Genomic DNA, 19,361 nt, shown 5'->3' with positions numbered 1-19,361 from the left:
ATGGACAAAGAAGGAAACAGTACATTACAAAGGTAGAAAAAGAATATGAGAACATAATGGCGTTATTCTGAGAGCTGCATATCGGTGTGGTTAGAACAAAAGATATATTTAGAAATGTAATAAGAAATGAGACAGGAGGCTTAGCAAACCCAGGTCATGTGAGGCTTAGTATATAATTTTGAGGATTTGGGGAGTTATCCTGTGGATAAAGAATAAAGGAATGAAGATTTGAAGTAAAGTTGCTGTGCTCAGAATTGCATGTTAGAGAAATAACTTTGGCAGCTATGGAAGCTGGACTGGGAGAAGGGTCAGGACATGATCAGGTCACTGGCCTTTGATTGCAGTATTCCGGGTGAGATATGTTAAGGGCCTAGGCAGAGATATTTTTTCTGGGAAGTACAGAGAAGCATTCAGTTGTTTAGAAGGTAGAATTGATAAGATATGGACTGATAGAATGGAGATAAGGATGAGCCTGAGAGAGGGCAGAGTCAGGAGTGACTACCAGGTCTCTGGTTTAGGTGACTGGGTAGAAAATGGTATGATAAGTATCAGGTGCAGGGGCTCACGCCTGTAATTCCAGCATTTTGGGAGGCAGAGATGGGAGGATTGCTTGAGCCCAGGAGTTTGAGACCAGTCTGGGCAATGGAGTAAGAACTGTTTCTTCAAAAAATTGTTAAACTAGCCAGGTATTGTGGCACATGCCTATACTCTTAGCTACTTGGGAGGCTGAAGTGGGAGAATAGCTTGAGCTCAGGAGGTCGAGGTTTCAGTGAGCCATGATTGCACCACTGCACTCCAGCCTGGGCAACAGAATGAGACCCTGTCTCAAAAAGAAAAAAAAAATAGTGTGACAAAATTGAGTTGGCAAACACAGGAGGCTAAATGCTGTTGAGTGGGGAAATGGTTTCACTTTGGATATGTTGAATTAGAGGTACTTTGGGACATTCAGATAGTGATTTCCAGAAAGTAGTTGGTCTGACGCTTGGGAGAAAATTATGGGCTAAAAATACTGATATTTATGATTGAAGCCATAAGAGTGGTGAGCTTGTCTAAGGAGTAGATGTAACATAGGGAAGGGCTGAGGGTAAACCTCGAGAGGAGTAACCACAAGCAGATAAGAGATATGTTTCTTTTTCTAATGGCGCTTTCCTGTTCCATCACCACTGGAATCACATGCAGGAAGACAGCAGGTCTTGTATCTGGTTTCTTTGTTCAGAGGTATTGTGGTCAAACTTACGTTACGGTGATGAGTTTCAGTTCTCAAAGGATTCAGAAATTTAGTTAAGGGTCAATTGGTTATGAGTTTTGTGTTGGGTTCTAGTTTTGTTTTCAGTACCTAACCTAAGCTGTGTGACAAGTACCTAAGCTGTGTGACAAGGGATTATTTTTTAAAGTTTGGAAAAGTTCCCAGACTATTCAGCATTGGTTTTTAATTTCTTTTCTTAATCTGATAATATTTGGGTGAGCTGGCAATTTATTACTGTAAGAAGACCAAAGGGAAACAATCAAAGTTGGCTTTCATCAGCTTTTTATTTCTTTTAAGCCTCTTTTTTTATTCTATTCTTGACCTGGTTATCATGCAGTGAGTGATGGTTATCCACAACTGGGATGTTAGTTCTCATAACAGTTCCAAAATCCAACAGCCTTCTTTGGTTACACAGCATGGAAAGAGTTCTACCAGTGACATGATTAGATAAAGATACTGAAAGTGTGTCTGGACTTTAACCTCTTCATAGTTCATTATGAAAGCAACATTTTCATATGGGAGTTGTACATAAAATTGCAAGTGGCTATTTTAAAAGTTGTTTGTATGAAAAGTTAAATATTCTAGATTTAAATAAAATTGTAAAATAGATGAGAGTATATTATAGCATTTTAAAAAATGTTTTGCGTTGATTTCCAAAATCAACTTTACATGGTTGGTTGTCTGGAAGGACATATATCCATCCAGACAGTAAAATAATGACCTTAAGTGTGTGTAGATTAGAAAGGGAAGTAGGAATTAGCCTGGATAATCAAAATCTACAAATAATCAAAACCCTTTACTTGAGTGCTGAGGAATTTATTTGAGCCTATTCCTCTTGCAGCCAACAAACATTGGGAGAACCAAAAGACCAAAGAGGGACAAGAGAGAGAATAGAAAAAAGTACGGAGAACTGTGGTAATATCAATAGCTAAAATTTATTGAACATTTACTCTTTGTCAGTGCTGTACCAAGCACTTACATTTATTGTCTCATTTAATACATTTGATAACCATAAACACCAAGTTTACTATCTCATTTTAATGACAAGGACACTGAACAGAGAAGTTAAGTAATCATGTAAGATCACATAACTTAGTAAATGCTGGAGCCAGCAATCTGGATCAAGAGCCTCAGCCTTAACCAGTAAGGCATGTAACTGTTCTATTGAAACTACTGTCTCTTCTTTAAATAGCTCCTAGATTATTACTAGTATCCCTGACTATTGAATCTGACTTGGAAAGAGAGATGACGACAACAAAAGCTATATTAAGGAAAAATGTAACAGAATTACAGGAACAGACAAACCTAGATTAGTAAAAAGTCAGAATTTTGTTTTGTTTTGTTTTGAGACAGGATCTCGCTCTGTCACCCAGGCTGGAGTGCAGTAGCACCATCATGGCTCACTGCAGCCTCAAACTCCTGGCCTCAAGCAATTCTCTTGCCTTAGCCTCCCTAATAGCTGGGACTATAGGTGTGCTGGGGCCTCACTAACTTGTTGACCAAGCTGGTCTCAAACTCCCAACCTCAAGTGATCCTCCTGCCTCAGCATCCCAAGGTGCTGGGCTTACAGGTGTGAGCCACTGTGCCCAGCCAAAGTCAGAATTTTACATCATTTTAAAATAGGTGTGGTGGTGCATGCCTGTAGTCCCAGATACTCAGAAGGCTGAGGCAGAAGGATCACTTTGAGCCCAGGAAGTAGAGGTTGCAGTGAGCCATGATCATGCCAGTACACTCTGACAGCACAAGACACTCTCTCTCTCTCTCTCTCTCTCTCTCTCTCTCTCTCTCTCTCTCTCTCTCTATATATATATATATATATATATATATATATATATATATAATTTTAGTATTTATAAGTATCTATGATAAAACTCAGGACCTGTTAAATTGTAACAAGTTCTGAATTAGTAGGGCCTGAATTACTGAGGTTTTTCTCATCTGAGGAGACCCTTCCCTGCCAAAACCAAGAAAATAAACTACAAAAGCATCCCCTTTCCCAAAAGTCTACATTTTAAAATACCTGTTCTGCTCTGGGAGGTGGTTTAGCCCCCTAAATAAGAACCTTGTGCATTTGAAGACTCAAGTTCCCTATTGGGGGTATGAAAGTGGAAGAATCAAAGAAAGCTTCAGTTCTTTATCCTTCTGAACTTCATCTTTCAAGGCAGAGTAGCATTTTGGGATGACTGTGGCCCTCGCAAGGCCCCAACTTACGTAAGATCACTTACAAGTCACACATAATAGTGTCATTTTTCATGACCACCCAGTTTCAGACTTCAAGCTGATGTATCCACTAAGCTTGTTCCTTCCATTATCGCCTTGCCAAGAATATCTAGTCAGTATTGGTCTCTCCCTTTCCTAACTACCCCTTTTTATTTACTGTATGTACTAGATGGTCTAACATTTGATTGCATTTAATCAATTACTTTTTTTTTTTTTTGAGACGGAGTCTCGCTCTGTTGCCCAGGCTGGAGTGCAGTGGCGCGATCTCTGCTCACCGCAAGCTCTGCCTTCCAGATTCATGCCATTCTCCTGCCTCAGCCTCCTGAGTAGCTGGGACTACAGGTGCCCGCCACCACACCTGGCTAATTTTTGTATTTTTAGTAGAGACGGGGTTTCACCGTGTTAGCCAGGGTGGTCTCAATCTCCTGACTTCATGATCCACCCGCCTCGGCCTCCCAAAGTGCTGGGATTACACGCATGAGCCACCGTGCCCGGCCAACTTTCTTGAATTACACTCTGTTTTATGAGTGTGCATATTTTACCTCCTCAGAGAAGAGCTCTTTGAGATCAAAGAGCCATGTCTTAGATTCTGTAATTGTCGATTTTATTCCTGTAAGTACTACTCACAAGGCTGGGCACATACAGGTGCTTAATGTAAATGCAGGGAATGAATGCTGCTGCCTGAGATTTGATCTCTCCGCTCCTATCCCATTTAGCCATCTGGAAAGGAGTCAGAGGCCACACACACTTGAGAATCTTATTTCTAACATGAAGGCTAACCATAGGTCTTCCCAAGTCAGTTCAGATTCCTGTTTATTGCAATTTGCTAGTATATCAGTCACTCCAAAATATGTGAGTTAATATTTTGGTTTTTGTGGGAATCAAAAGAGAAAAAGCCTGTGGAATCTACTCAGAAATAAAAAGGTCTACCCTATGTTACTTAGGTCCCAAGTATTAATATTTATTTCCTCATGAAATGTGAGGTCTGGAGAGCCTCACTAATTCCTTTGTAAAAGTTTTGATTCACAGCCTAGTCCAAATAAAAATAAAGTTACTGCTACCCAAACAGGCTGCTGGACTGTGACATTTACCATATGAAAAAACTCGTCTCTTCCCAGGCTTCATGGAAAGCTTACTTCCTAAATAGGTATAATGGTGGTCAGTAACATCATGACAGGCTAGTGGGGAGAGACCTGGAATCTCAATTAGAGAAATGGAGTGAAACTCAAACAGTGGGATTTAAGGCCTAAATAAGGACTTTTAAAATTTACGATATACTCTATGCTGTATTCTAACAATATTTTGGAGGGACTGATCAGGCTTCTTTTCTCAGGTGTTCATTGAGGCTGTGTTTTTTTTAAAATCATCTGAATGTATTTCATAGTTTCAGATGCCCATACACATCTGTGTGAACCTAAAACTCCAAGCTATGGGGAAAGTAAATATAGATATTAAATGTGAGAAATGTGACCCATGTGCTAGAGCCACACAAGTTTTAGAGCTCCTCATTCCCCTGTTGGTCATTTTCATCCTATATAGTACACAGCATGTGAAAGGCTAGATGGAAAATATGCCGGAGGCTGCAAATGCATTTATGAATCACAAGCGTTTATGAATTATACATATAAAATGGCTTGCCTTAGGTATTTTATGGAGGCCTTAGTATATCCATATCTTTTCTTCTACAATGAGTGCATTTTGTGAGTTTCCAAAAGATCCAGAAATTCCTCAGAAGCTGGGAATATTCACAAAAGGGAGGTGCAGGTCTGCATAGATGCTAAGAGCTTTAAAATTCTAATAATATTAGGTAGCACAATAGAGACAACAAAAGATGAGTCTATTTCTATCATTTAATGAACTTAATGGTTTTTCTTTTAAAATATAGTGACATGTGCTGCAATATGTGAGATGATGTTACATGATATCATTTTTACATGCCTTAAATTGATAGGGTAGTCACAATCTGGCATATGAGATTTTTCAGAAATATTTATAATATGAACTGAATGTAAATACTGTATTTGACTATGTTTAACTTTTTGTTCTATATGTATTAAGTAGTCAGTAAAGACAAATCAAGACATAATATGATGAAGACATATGTGATTTAATACTTGCTTTTAAAAGTTTATTTTTCCTTGGAAGTATACTCTCTTACACATATGTATACCAGGTCACATGGACGCCTGTTTTTTTCCCTGCATAAGACAGCACTTTTGGTATTGCCCTGATTCTGAATGTATGTAATCACCTAGTGCAGCTGAGAGGCCATGTGCTATGGATGTTTCTTTTAGGATGTTACAGATAAATTAGACCATTTTTTTTAAGGGAGATCCTTGTGATAGTTGGAATTTCTAAAATGCCTCCCCAAAAGGTCCTCACCTGATCTGTAGAACCCACGTATATGACAAGATAGCTCTCGCATGATTGTTCTGTTACATAGCACAGTTGACCTTAAGTTAGGGAGGTTTTCCTGGGTGGGCCTGAGCTAATCACATGAGCCTGTGAAGGCAGAGAGCCTTCTCAGCAGATGATGGAACGGGAAGCCAGAGAAATGTGAAGTGCGAAAAGAACTCAATGCTTCATTGCTGGTTTGAAAATCAGAAGGGCCATGTGAAAAGGAATGTAGGAGCTTCTGCAAGCAGTAAGCAGCCACTACCCTGCAAGGCAGTGGGTACCTGAAACCTCACAGGACTGGATTCCTGCCAACAGCCTGGATGAGCTTGAAGCAGATTCTTCCCCAGATGCTCCTGATAAAAGCCAGCAGCAGACTCCTTGATTTCAGACCGTTGAGAACTTGAGGAGGGAACCCAGCAGAACTGTGCAGACTTCTGACCTACAAAACTGTGAGATAATAAATGGGTTTTAAGCCACTAAATTTTGTTTTGGCAGCAATAGAAAACTAATGAAATTGAAAATTTGATGATATTAATTTTTTTGATATAAAAAACAGCATAGGCCTCATTATCATTGCCCTCTACTGTCACATCTTTGCATAAATCTTGGAAGTTCTTGTTCCACCCTCACATTTATTTCCAGATTATGCAGGATCCCCAGATAAATTACTAGAACAATGCAGGCTTCACTTCAAAGTTAGAGACTGGTAGATTCTCTTTATTTCAAGTTTCCTAAGAATCTTGTCTGTTTGAATTATGAAGAAATCTTTTCCCTTAAGATAGAAGGATGGAAAACTTTTGTCTCTCTTGGACTTATATATGAAACCAGAATGATTCTTAAACTCAAAAGTTACAAAATTATACTATTTTGCAATTAACTCAGACCATGATTAGGTTTGCAGTACCTCTGAAAATTTGAAGGGTCCTTGCTGCAGCCACACTCACATCATTGGCTTGTTCATCATCAGTCAATATTCTGAGAAAACTGAAGGGAAAGAAGATGGTTCTCTGTAGACCATCCCAGAATAGCTCAAATTGTTTCCCCTGGCTCAGCTAGTACACAAGAACATAATATAAAATGTTCCTTCTGCTTAGTCCCTCTTCGGGAGAAAATGTAAATAGAAGTTTTTTCCCATCACTGTGGGGTCAAGCCATGACTCCAAAAGGAACATGAGTTAAACCAGTTTCAGCCTTGGCAGCAGACATGTGACTTGGTCTCATTCCTTTCCCTTGGGCCCAGCTTTCCTGAGCCACAATTTTATTTTAAACTTGGTAGAAGGAGTTTGGTTTTAATTATGTGCCTTCCTGAACTCCTGATAACTTTCAAGTTAAAAGCTTTTGTGGGGATTTTTCTAAGCCAGTCTCTGGTGTTTTGAGGGCCCTACACATTTCACAAATCAAAACCAGTCTGGTTTCTGTCCCTTTCTAGGATTGCCATCTGAATTAATGGTGATCTTCACTCTGTTCTTTTATTAGAAACAGGCCCAAGCAATGAGATTATTACGGGAGAATTTCAAGAGGTATGAAAGAAAGAAGTCTGCTTCTTAGTTTGGGGACATTTTTAAAACTGTGGTCTATCCAGCTAATCATTCTTTTTACCTCTACTCTCTGTATTCATATTGGTTTCTGAGCAGCTTTTAGTCTCTTCTTCTCTAGAGTCTCATTTACATTATCTGTTGTCCCCAGTTGGGCCATAAAAGCTGTGAAAGTAATTCCTTCTTTGAACAGTTTCTATCTAGTTCAGACACACTAGAGAGTCTCATTTTAGTGGCCATCATTTGTCTTCAATAGAAGGTAGAGCAAAACAATCTTTAACAAAAACACTTAGAGAAGTTCTAAGACTTCCAGATTAGAGCATACAGCATAATAAATTTGTGAATTAACCTACCAATTGGAGAAAAGATTCATGCCTTTTCTAAAATATATGATATCATCATGTGCAGATAAGCTATTCAGACTCTACTTACAGAGTAGACTAACTTCTGTTTTTGAGAAGAGAGAGGGAGTGTACAGAGGAGGAGGATGGAAGGATGGGACCATTGCCAGAGCATAGATAAGATGAGTCCGCATTCCTAGCCTCTAAAGGATCATCGATTTGGCTGGAGTCCCTAAGCCTTGTGTTCTAGGACTTCCCCTTATTTCCTGCCCACTCAGCTGACCTCTTAGAATCCTCTTCTCTGGGAGAAGCTTCATTGTTCATTTCCCTACCCTATGTTCTGCTTGCCTCTTCTGATGTCACTTCCTGGCTCACTGTTCCCCTGAGGTTACTTAGGCAAACTCCCACTCTGTCTTATCTCCTCTAGCTTTACTTAGTAGTCTCCCTGCAGGGTTGGCAGTCAGCTTTCTTGAATGAAGTCGTGTTAGTCTGACAGTTGATTTGATCTGTGCTTAGTTTGAATGACAGGAGGATGAAGAGGAAAAATTAAAGTTAAGTCTTCTGAGTCAATCCAGCCACTCTGCTTCTTTACCCAAGAAACCCCATCTTCTCTCTCCCTAAATCCAACTAGTGTTTTTTCATCAAACCCCGGATTATCTAGGGTATCAAGAAGCTAAGCAAAACAATAGTTTCTAGAGGTATTCCACCAATGAAAATTAGTTAGGAAGTATGATCTAAAAACCAAAGCCATTTTATCAGAATTGGGGGAATTAAACATTAAACCCTATATACTTTTAAGCTATCTTGTCTTACTCTTTTTAGGCTAAAAACCTGAAAGGAAACCATTTCTATTACAGTGAGAATAATTCACCCTTAGAAGTCCAGTTTTCTTCCTTTTTTGAAATAATATTGTTTGTATTAAGGTAACTGTGTTACCCCTACTGCATCCAAAGCTCACTAATCTCTGAGGTTTTAGGAGATTTATCTACTCTCCTCTAATTGGTAGGGTTGACTTTCCCAGGACATTGCTAAGGTTAGCCCCTGAAGGCAATAATATTTAAAAAAATAAGAAATAAAGGATTCCACATAGCTCCAAAAGTCAGGTAAAAGCTGGAGGGAATTAGAGATAGCAAGGAAAGATCAAGGATTAACTTGCAAGCTCTGTTTTCTCTAATATCTGGATCTAAGTAAATTGTCTACCGCCTTGTCTGCTGGATCACTCATCACCTACGCATTTTATAAAAGGTTACCCAAAAAGAAATTGTTAACAAGGAATGTTAACAAGCCTTTAAAAGCTAATAAACAACAGACTGTGGTGTTTGCTTTCAGTTACTCCTGGCAAGCAGAAGTAAGAGCATAGGTCATCAACTTCCTAGGTGGCTGTAGGGAACACCTCCTACAGTAAGCCTATAGGGACAAAAACTGGTATGGGAATCACAAGTGAGCACCATTATCATTACCTTCCTCCACATGCTCTCATTTGTGGAAAAATTAATCTAGGCCTCTCGAAAACCCTGTGGAATCTGCCTTTTCATGTCCAGGAACCCTGTGGGCTTTTTCTGATTGCTGCTTGATAGTGCTAACCTATTTTTTGTGTTTTTCAATTTTTAAGTGTTTGTATTTTATGTCAACCTCCTCAGTGAAGGTCATACGGTATACACAGCCATACTATACAGCCATATATCTGAAAACTTTCTTGGCTTAATTGTGCTTCTAGAACATTCTAAATGAAAAGGGTTAATGTCATTTAAAAAGTAAAGCAATGGAAATTATTAGCATGCTTTGATTTGTAGATAATGGCGAAGATTGATGCTTGGTAAAATCCTAATTTTCCTGTTTTAATGAAAAAAAAAGAAAAAAAAAAAAAAAGCTTGTTTCGTCACCATAGAGGCAGCTGCCAGAGTCTACACAGCAGAATTTAAAACTAAAGATATAGTAAAATCTTACCCAACAAATAGGATATTTACAAAGAAGAAACTAAAAAAAAAAAAAAAAAAAAAAAAATTCAAGTGAGGTTTCACATTTCAAGAAAAAGTCAGCAGCAAAAAAGCATGATTTAATTGTCAGAAAGTTAGGCCTCAGTCTGCACACCATGGAGAAATGAGCTCCTAGTTCAGTAGGAGGAGGAAAAGGCCCAAGGGACCAGTTTGATTGTAAACAGGTCATTTTTCCATACCTAACACGATGTGGAAAGTACATCTTTGGAAAGAGTGTCAAGAATGCTACCCCCATATGAAGGGTATAGTTTGAAGGCTGTTCTACTCAGAAGCACTGAGAGAAACTAAATGGTCTTCTAAATTATTGTTTCATTTGGTTACATGTGAACTCAATTCCGTGAACCAAAGGTGCGAAGTTTTAACTTGGTACTCTAACCAGCATCAATAGCCAATATAATATTCTTTTTTTTTTTTTTTTCTGAGACAGAGTCTCACTCTGTCTCCCAGGCTGGAGTGCAGTGACGCTATCTCAGCTCACTGCAACCTCTACCTCTTGGGCTTAAGCAATTCTCCTGCCTAAGCTTCCCAAGTAGCTGGGACTACAAACATGTGCCACCATACCCAGCTAATTTTTGTATTTTTAGTGGAGATGGGGTTTTGCCATGTTGGCCAGGTTGGTCTCGAACTCCTGACCTCAAGTGATCCACCTGCCTCAGCCTCCCAAACTGCTGGTATTACAGGCGTGAACCACTGCACCTGGCCTAATACGATATTCTTACAATTTAAAAAATGAAAGCAGAGGAATGCTGGCGGGGAAGCTGACATTTTAAGAGTTCACTTCCTTGTAGTTATCACAGTTAATTCTTACTGTTAGAATGAGTGGTAACTTGCCAAGGTCACATTGCTAGATGTCAGAGCAGAAATTAGAAATCAGGTCTAGCCAAGGCCATCACACTTCTCAGAGCATTAACAATTCAGTTCAGTTAGTGTTTATTGAACACCTATTGTGTTCTGGCCCTGTAGGTACTAAAAATATAATTAGGAATAAGATGGAACTTTAGGGAAACGTTCCCTCCATAACAATATGTTTTTTTAAAAAATGTATGTATCTCTTCTGGATCTTTGTTATCAGAAAAAAAAAATGTATGTTTGTGTGTGTTTCTCTAATATGATCTTCCCAAAACTCCTATCTTTTAGGAGGTTTTCTTAGTTGGAGCCAATGGGTTACCACTGTTATCTCCATAGCACGTATTCTCATGTTTTCCCTACATTGCTTCAGGCGAACTTGTTAATTATGTTCACAGTGCTCTCCTGGTTCTGTCGTGCAACTTGTTCTGCTTCTTCCTCAGTGCCTCCTCTACAGGGCTCTGCACCTGTATACAATAGATGCTTTGCATTTGCTCTTAAATACAATACATGCTTTGCATTTGCTGGTATGGAGTTCAGGCTCAATTATTCACAAGTATTTGACATGTCACAATAAATAGTTTTCCTGGACCGTGAATTTTAATTCACCCAGATGCTAGGTCTTCTCACAAAGCTAATGAGTGACATAGCCCATAGCCCAGGATCTCAGCTTCACTTGCATACTTTTTGTTTGTTTGTTTTGTTTTGAGACAAGGCCTCACTCTGTCACCCAGGCTCAAGTGCAGTGGCACAAACACAGCTCACTGCAGCCTCGACCTCTTGTGCTCAAGTGATCCTCCTGCCTCGGCTTTCCATGTAGCATGGATCACAGGTGCACACCACCATGCCCAGCTAACTTCTTAAAAATTATTTTGTAGAGATGGGGTCTGCCATGTTGCCCAGACTGGTCTTGAACTCCTGGGCTCAAGTGATCCTCCTGCCTCCAGAGTGCTGGGATTACAGGTGTGAGCCACTGTGCCCAGCCCTATATATGTGTTAGTTCTTGAGAGGTGATTAAAATTTAGTTTCTTTTTTGAAAAAAGATATCAAGAAAAAAAAACTTAAGGTAAAGTTGAGAAAGTAGGCAATGATAGTGTGGGGTATACATATGAATGCCACTAGAGATTAGATATATAAATGTGGGACAGGAAAAATGCCTGGAATTGTCCTGAATTTTAGATTTCCAACTTTCAGGATTCTCAACTTAATGTATGAGAATATACCATATACTTTTCTTAATGAGTCCTAATGATTCCCCCACCTCAAATGGGGGCATGTCTCCATGTTCAAAAACCTTCGTTTAGTCCAGCGGTATTTAACCAGGGCTGTACAGCAGAATCACCTGGGGTACTTTTTAAAAATACATATAGGAAGGCTGCATTCTAGACCTACTGAAACAGAATCTCCAGTATTGAGGTTAGGACATGTACATTTTGCAAAAGTGTGCAGGATTATTCTGATGAGTATAACCCCTGATTTAAAGAGAGATTCTGTGAGGAAATGTCATCGTTTATCAAGGTGACTCTATTCAGTCCTCTTTAGTCGTATGTGCTGTCACTGTATACCTCTCCTGGACAGCTGTAGGGTGTGGTGTGTTGGGTTGTCCTGCTATGTTGTTTGACAAACCAGTGGCTTCCAGGGACTGTTTAATGCAAAGCAGTGTCATTGAGTGACTCCTCAGAAGTTCAAGGATTCATTATCCATTTTGTAGATTATTGGACCTTAGGTTCTCTTCCTCCTCTTGCCTGTCTTGAAGACTTTGTTGTTCTTTAACACTTCAGAAAGGGAAATAATTAAGTGCATTTAAATCAATTGAATTTTTATTTGCCAGAGTTCTTTAAAAAAAAAAAAAAAAGGGATAGGAGGGTAAAGGTAATCTACAGTAAAAAGTAAATGTCAAACACAGACATAAGCACTTTTTGTTGTTTGATTTGTTTACAATGACCAAGCTTACTGGTTGTATCTATAAAACTCCTTTCTTTTGAGACCTCAGAGTACCTACTTTTTTTTTTTTTTTAACCAGCATCCTAGGGACAAGGATGGGACTTTCTCCCCTCTCCCTTACTCTTCTACTTTCACTAGCAACCTAGGAGAAACTGAGGAAGTCTCCTGAGTTTTAATATTTATAGTTGCAGTATTCACTCAGGGCAAGTTTGGGAGTTTGTGAACAAAGGAAATTAATAGAATGAATGTTGAGATCCAGAGAGGCCAAATGTCACATAGAAAGTCAGTGATAGTCACTCCTAGAACACAAGCTTGGCTAGTTAGTTGGGCGGGGAGTTGGGGGCAGTTTTTGATCATTTTACATTTTGCTAACTTCTAGTTTAAAAAGGTGCTATCCCTAATGCCTCAAATCTAGTGAATCATGGCATACAAAGAAGTGTGAACTAGGGCTAAGTCACCTTTGTGTAGTCAATTTGATTGCTTTTCTTAAATGGCACCCCCATCTCCAGCTGTGAAGTTCAGCCATCTGATTTGAAAAGTGCATTTATAGATGGAAATAATACAAATCAGTCTCTTGCTAATGCTGTTTTCTTTTCTTTTTTCTTTTTTTGTTTTTGTTTTTGTCTCCTTTCTCTAGCATGAAAGACTTTCTAGGTAAGAACTCTCCCTGTTATATATGCATGCTTAATACTTGTGAGTGAATGCATGTCTAATTAAACTTAGCTTTATATAATAATTCAGTAACGTTTCTCACATCCTTTCCATCCTTTTCATTTCCACAGCCACCACAATAATTCAGACTTTTATTACCTCCTGCCCAAAGCAATGGAACAAGCTTTTCAATTTACCTTCCTGCTTCCAGATTCTCCTCTTTCCAGTTCACCTTGTAGACTTCCACTAGGTTAATTTTTTTTAAAGCACCAGCGTACCAGGCACCATGCTCGGTATTAGGGAAACAACATGAATAAGACAGTATCCTTACCTTCAATTAGCTAACAAGCCAGTAGAGAGACAGATCATTTCAACAGAACATAATAAGTGCCCATTAGAAGTACAGACAGGTATTCTGAGCACAGAGAAGAGCAATTAATCTAATCTGATGGTTCAGATTGAGGTTAGATACTGTTATTTAATAGTGGATCCAACAAAATACCTTATACCTAGATGATGCTCCTTAGTAGTTTGTTGAATGAACAAACTAAAGACCTGTTTTGCAGTTGCTGAAAAATTAAAGAAGGATATCAAAATTGGGGGAATGACCCTCTGCAGTTTTTCACCTAGTATCTAAGGGTACAAAACTAATCTTCTGAAAGAAGAAACTAAATAAAAAATAATAGACTATAGAGCCAAAAGTTGGAATCTTTCTTTTTCTACTGTTACTCTGATGGAGAAATTAAGAGATTGGGAGAAGATATAGTTATGGGACTATAGGCCGAATGAGTTTCCTTATAATTTGTTTGGTATTGAGCTGGTTCTGTCTTATTAATATATTCTAAATTTTACATATGTTCTTCTTCTGCTTGCCCTCTCACCAGGCAGCAGCTGAGGACAAATCATTTACTTCTAACCTAGCAGAAAATTACTTAGTTTTGCAAAATTGTTGGAGAGTGGTATTTTGCCGTAATCTTTTGTGAACTCTCTTGTATTATAATAGCCATTTGTGAAAGGAAACTTTCCCACAGACTTCAAAATATGCTTTGAAACTGTACCAATTAAAACAGTGAAGCACTAGCTCAAGAATAAACAAAGAGACCTATGGAACACAATCCATAGCCCCCCAAAAATCACATGTATAAGGTGACTTCATCTCAGTGAGGAAATAATTATTCAATAAGTGATCATTAGGACAGTTGATTATCTGTTTGAGCAATTATATCCTTCCCTTCAGCCATACCGAGAAACAAATGGATTTCAGTTGGCTTACAATTTGTAAGAGAAAAGTGTTTTACCATAAAAGTTAGCAGAAGAGAATATTTTATAATCTTTATATAGGAAAAGCCTTTCCAAGTGTGATACCATTACCGGAAAGGGGTCCTGATTCAGACCCCAAGAGAGGGTTCTTGGATCTCACGCAAGAAAGAATTCAGGGAGAGTCCATAAAGTGAAAGCAAGTTTATTAAGAAAGTAAAGGAATAAAAGAATAGCTACTCCATAGACAGAGCAGCTGGTTGCCCGTTTTTATGGTTATTTCTTGTTTATATGCTAAACAAGGGGTGGATTATTCATGCCTGCCCTTTTTAGACCATATGTTGTAACTTCCTGACTTTGCCATGGCATTCGTAAGCTGTTATGGTGTTGGTGGGAGTGTAGCAGTGAGGATGACCAGAGGACACTCTCACAGCCATCTTGGTTTTGTGGGTTTTAGCCAGCTTCTTCACTGCAACCTGCTTTATCAGCAAGGTCTTTATGACCTGTATCTTGTGCCAGCCTCCTATCTCATTCAGTGACTTAAAATGCCTTAACCGTCTGGGAATGCAGCCCAGTAGGTCTCAGCCTCATTTTACCCAGCCCCTATTCAAGATGGAGTTGCTGTGGTTCAAATGTCTCTGACAATACCATAAAGATAAAAATCATCAAATTTAATTATATAAAATTTAAAATCTCTAAGACACTATAAACAGAGACAGAAAGTGAAGTGGGAAAAAATATTTGCTGCCTATATTAGTTTTAAAAGCCCGATGACGAGTTAGTGGGTGCAGTGCACCAGCATGTCACATGTATACATATGTAACTAACCTACACATTGTGCACATGTACCCTAAAACTTAAAGTATAATAATAAAAAAATAAAAGCCCTACTCTACAGGAGGTTCCCCTACTACAATAAGAAAAAGATGATTACCCTACTGAACAAAGGCTATGAATTGGCAATTCAGAAACAAAAAAAAAGAAAAATAACCAAAGATATTGATTGTTCATAATGATTTTAAAATATTAAAATTAATGACAGATACCATATTTCTGTCATAAGAAATATTTCATAAGAAGGTAACTGGACAAAGGCACTAAGGTTTATAGATAAGTCTGCTCATTTTAGCATTGTTTATAATAGCTAAAAAATTTGAAAAATTTAAGTGTCTATCATAGAAGATTAGTTAAATTATCTTACAGGCATGTAATGGAGAAGACTGCAGTCTTTTTTTTTTTTTTTAATGAGGCAAATCTATTTTTACTTAGATGGCAAGATGTCCACGGTCATAGTGGTAAGTATAGAGAGGAGGAGGAGTTAGACAATAGTGTATGTTATCTGAATTTATTTATAGAACTATGTATTTTAACATATATGCTTGACATTCTGCAAGGATATGAACTAAACAGTTAAAAGTAGTTATTTCTTAGGCAGGATTATGGGGTGACCCTTTCACTTTCTACTTTAGGTACTTCAGTATTAACTTTTTCTACAACCATATATTGCTTTTATAATCAGGAAACTCTAATAAAGAGATTTCTATTAACAAAAAAAAAGAAGAAAAAGAATGTTTTGAAGAATGTGGGACTTAGCATCTCTGTGAGTGAAAAGAGGCCACCATTGTCATTAGGAGCTAATTACTTTGCCTCTGCCTTCTCTGTGTCATCCTTATTGCTTCTCTATCTCTTCTAATACTTATTTCAGCTTCCCCACCCCCAGCTATGGCAAATAGCTACCACAGGACAGATACATCAGATGCAATTTTCACAGTTGTGACTCTTCAAACCATCCCAGTTCAGGATGTAGCACTCTGCAGGGCTGATTTCAGTTTCATATGTGCTGCCTTTTAATTTGGAAAGAGCAAAGTCTGAGAAAAATATAAACCAGCGTTAAGGATTTAGGGTGATAGTTGTACACTTAAACAGGTAATCAGCTGAGAGATCCTTCCCTTAATGAACTTACCAATACTGGAAATAAAACCACTATCAACTCTAAGAGCTCAGTTGCTAAAATATGTCAAAATTCTAATCACAGGCACAGCAGTCTTGATGTGGAATATGGATAAGATGGTAGAAAACTAGCTGTTTGAGCACTGTGTTGGTATCCCTAAAATGTTTGGGATTCCAGCAAACCTGTAGAGCACCTAAAAGGCATACATAGCATGCCCTAGTGGCCATTTCATTCCTATTCAACCTCCAGCTCAGATCTCTAAGTCCACATGTTTCTGATTCATTGACAGTTCATTGTAATCATTTTTCCAAGAGCCATTGAAATTCAAGAAATCTTTACTTTTAAAAGCACACTTTTGAGGGAAGCTGTTCAATCCTAAACTAATATGAAAAGCTCTTAAGATTTAAGTCAGCACATAGGTTCAAACCACTAATTTTTCAATAAGCTTCATTCTTGGCAAATGATGGTCAGCCTCCCTCTCCAAGCTCGTGCAGTTTAGCCCTGAGGTCTGGGAATGCTGGCAGAGAGATTGAAGGAAAGAATGTTATGAGTTGTTTCTGGCCAGGGCTCCGAAATACTTCTTAGAAAAGGCGCAAACTACCCCTGAGCATTACCTTCTCCCCACTACTTTGTTCTCAAAACCAATTTTTATCTTTAATATTATCTCCCACAGGTTGGAATCGGGAGGTAGTAATCCTACAACCAGTGATTCTTACGGTGACCGGGCTTCAGCAAGAGCCCGTCGGGAGGCCCGGGAGGCCCGCCTAGCCATCCTGACCAGCCGTGTAGAAGAAGACAGCAACAGAGATTATAAAAAAGTAGGGTCTTTATTCAATTTTCCGGTTCTTTGGTGACATGTAAACCTCTCAGCCTTCCTCCACCACACCCAGAAAAATTACCATAGCTCTGAATAAGCAGAAGAAAAGGCACTTAAGTAATAATAATTCCTTGCAGTTTTCTGGGTTTACTTCACCTCTCCAAAAAACTAGATAAAGACCCCTTCATATATTGAGGTGTTTTGTTTTGTTTTGTTTTGTTTTTTGAGACAAGGTCTCATTGTTACCCAGGCTAAAGCGCAGTGGTGCAATCATAGGTAACTGCCCTCTCAAACTCCTGGGTTCATAGGGTCCTCCTGCCACAGCCTCCCACGTAGCTAGAACTATAGCCATGCACCACCACACACGGCTACATTTTTTATTTTTTATGGAGATTGGATCTCACTATATTGCCCAGGCTGGTCTTGAATTCCTGGCCACAAGCAATCTTCCCACCTCAGCCTCCCAAAGTGCTGGGATTACAGACGTGAGCCACCATGCCCAGCCATATATTGCTTTTAGTGCAGTAAGTGTATAGTTAGAATCAGGTATTTAGAAGTGTAGGGAAAAGTAAGAAATTAAGAATATAAAAAGGGTGAAAAACCTAATGCTGTCTCTCTGAGCCCCTGAGAATCATTTGGTAGACTGTTATTTTTAACAAACATGTGCTTCTAATAAGGTCCTGTGAATATCAACTAAATACTACTTGGTGTTAGTAAAAAAAAAAAAAAAAAAAAAGCATCATCACTTTACAGTTTATTTCCTTTTTTCTTGTAGAATAGTACCTAACTCCAAGAGTAGACTTAAAAACCTTCCCTTTCAGGTGTTTGCGATACCAGGAAAAACTATTTTTGTAAAGAAAATATTTAGGATGGGCATGGTGGTTCATGCCTGTAATCCCAGCACGTTGGGAGGGTGAGGCAGGATGATCACTTGAGCCCAGGAGTTCCAGACCAGCCTGGGCAATATAGTGAGACCCCCATCTCCACAAAAAATTGAAAAATTAGCTGGGCATGGTGGCTCATGCCTGTAGTCCCAGCTACTAAGTTAGGAGGATTGCTTGAGCCTGGGAGTTCAAGGCTGCAGTGAGGGGTGATCATGCTACTACACTCCAGCCTGGGTAACAGAACAAGACCCTGTCTCAAAAGGGAATAAAGAGTGCTTGTTCTGTTAATGTTTTGTTAAGCAGAACTTGACTAAAATCAATATACACAGTAGACTGGTTCCAAAAAAAATTGTCTTTTTCATTGCTCTTTTAAGCAATGAAAATGTCCCATAGTAATGACTGTTTTTCCCCCAGAGATTAACATTATTGAAGTTGGAGCATCATCATTCTCTTTCTGTTCATCACTTTGAAAAAGCAAGAGACCAGTTGGCTGAATGTACTCTGCTCCCTACCCTTCCTTCATTTTCTCTCTCTACCATATAGTGGTGGCTTGGGGCACAGAGCCCTGGGCATCCTCATGTGATGAAATGGTGTGAGTTCTAACGCGAACGCTGATCCTCTTTTTCCCTCTCCTCTAGCTCTATGAGAGTGCTCTGACTGAAAACCAAAAACTGAAAACAAAACTTCAGGAAGCCCAGCTAGAGCTGGCAGATATAAAGTCCAAGCTTGAGAAGGTGGCCCAGGTAAGAGGGAAGAAGAAGAAAAAAGATGGGAACCAAGGGTTGATGTAAGGAAGCAAACTAGACTAGGGATCTAAGGGACAGGAAATAAGATAGAGTCAAGATCAGGCCTTCTCGGGGCAATGAGATAGAAGCTTCTTAGATTCTAATTTATTTTAGGTTTCAATCAGTGTTTAACTTAAAAAGGAAAACTGATAATTCAGTGAACAATTCCTGATGGTCTGAATGCTAATAATTAATACTATGGCTCATCATCTACTTATTTATTAGTAGAAAAGCATAAACCAGCACTACAAAGCTAGTCCTAGACAGTTCCTCTTGTCCTGTTCATTATGTTTCAGTTCAGTTTATCTACACTTCACCTCTTGGAGAGAGATAAGCAAGACCCTATTAAACCTAGGGCAGAGAGGTAACAAATTAAGCCTAGAGAAGTAAGTGGTTTGCTTAGGCCATATAACAAATCAAGGGCAAAGGTGGTGCCACAACATAGGATTAAGTCCCAAAGCAAAGATTCTGTAGCATATGTTATCTCACCA

At 38.8% G+C, this 19,361-nt stretch overlaps 1 protein-coding gene across 11 annotated transcripts in view; it reads left to right on the top strand.

Moving 5' to 3' along the window:
• Positions 1 to 19,361, top strand: part of PPP1R12B (protein phosphatase 1 regulatory subunit 12B) — a 237,926-nt gene that overhangs the window by 195,034 nt on the left and 23,531 nt on the right. For 9 of the 11 annotated variants that reach the window (XM_019028846.4, XM_019028839.4, XM_019028834.4 and 6 more), the window contains 3 exons: positions 13,163 to 13,179; positions 17,058 to 17,202; positions 18,724 to 18,828. In XM_019028846.4, coding sequence (XP_018884391.3) covers positions 13,163 to 13,179; positions 17,058 to 17,202; positions 18,724 to 18,828 — 267 coding nt within the window. Of the gene's footprint in view, positions 1 to 13,162; positions 13,180 to 17,057; positions 17,203 to 18,723; positions 18,829 to 19,361 lie in introns of those variants that run through there. The other 2 variants (XR_008673551.2, XM_055368294.2) reach the window with 2 other exon arrangements.

This window comes from Gorilla gorilla, chromosome 1, assembly GCF_029281585.2.
Source record: "Gorilla gorilla gorilla isolate KB3781 chromosome 1, NHGRI_mGorGor1-v2.1_pri, whole genome shotgun sequence".
NCBI lineage: Eukaryota > Metazoa > Chordata > Mammalia > Primates > Hominidae > Gorilla > Gorilla gorilla.
This window is presented reverse-complemented; position numbering and strand designations above follow the sequence as displayed.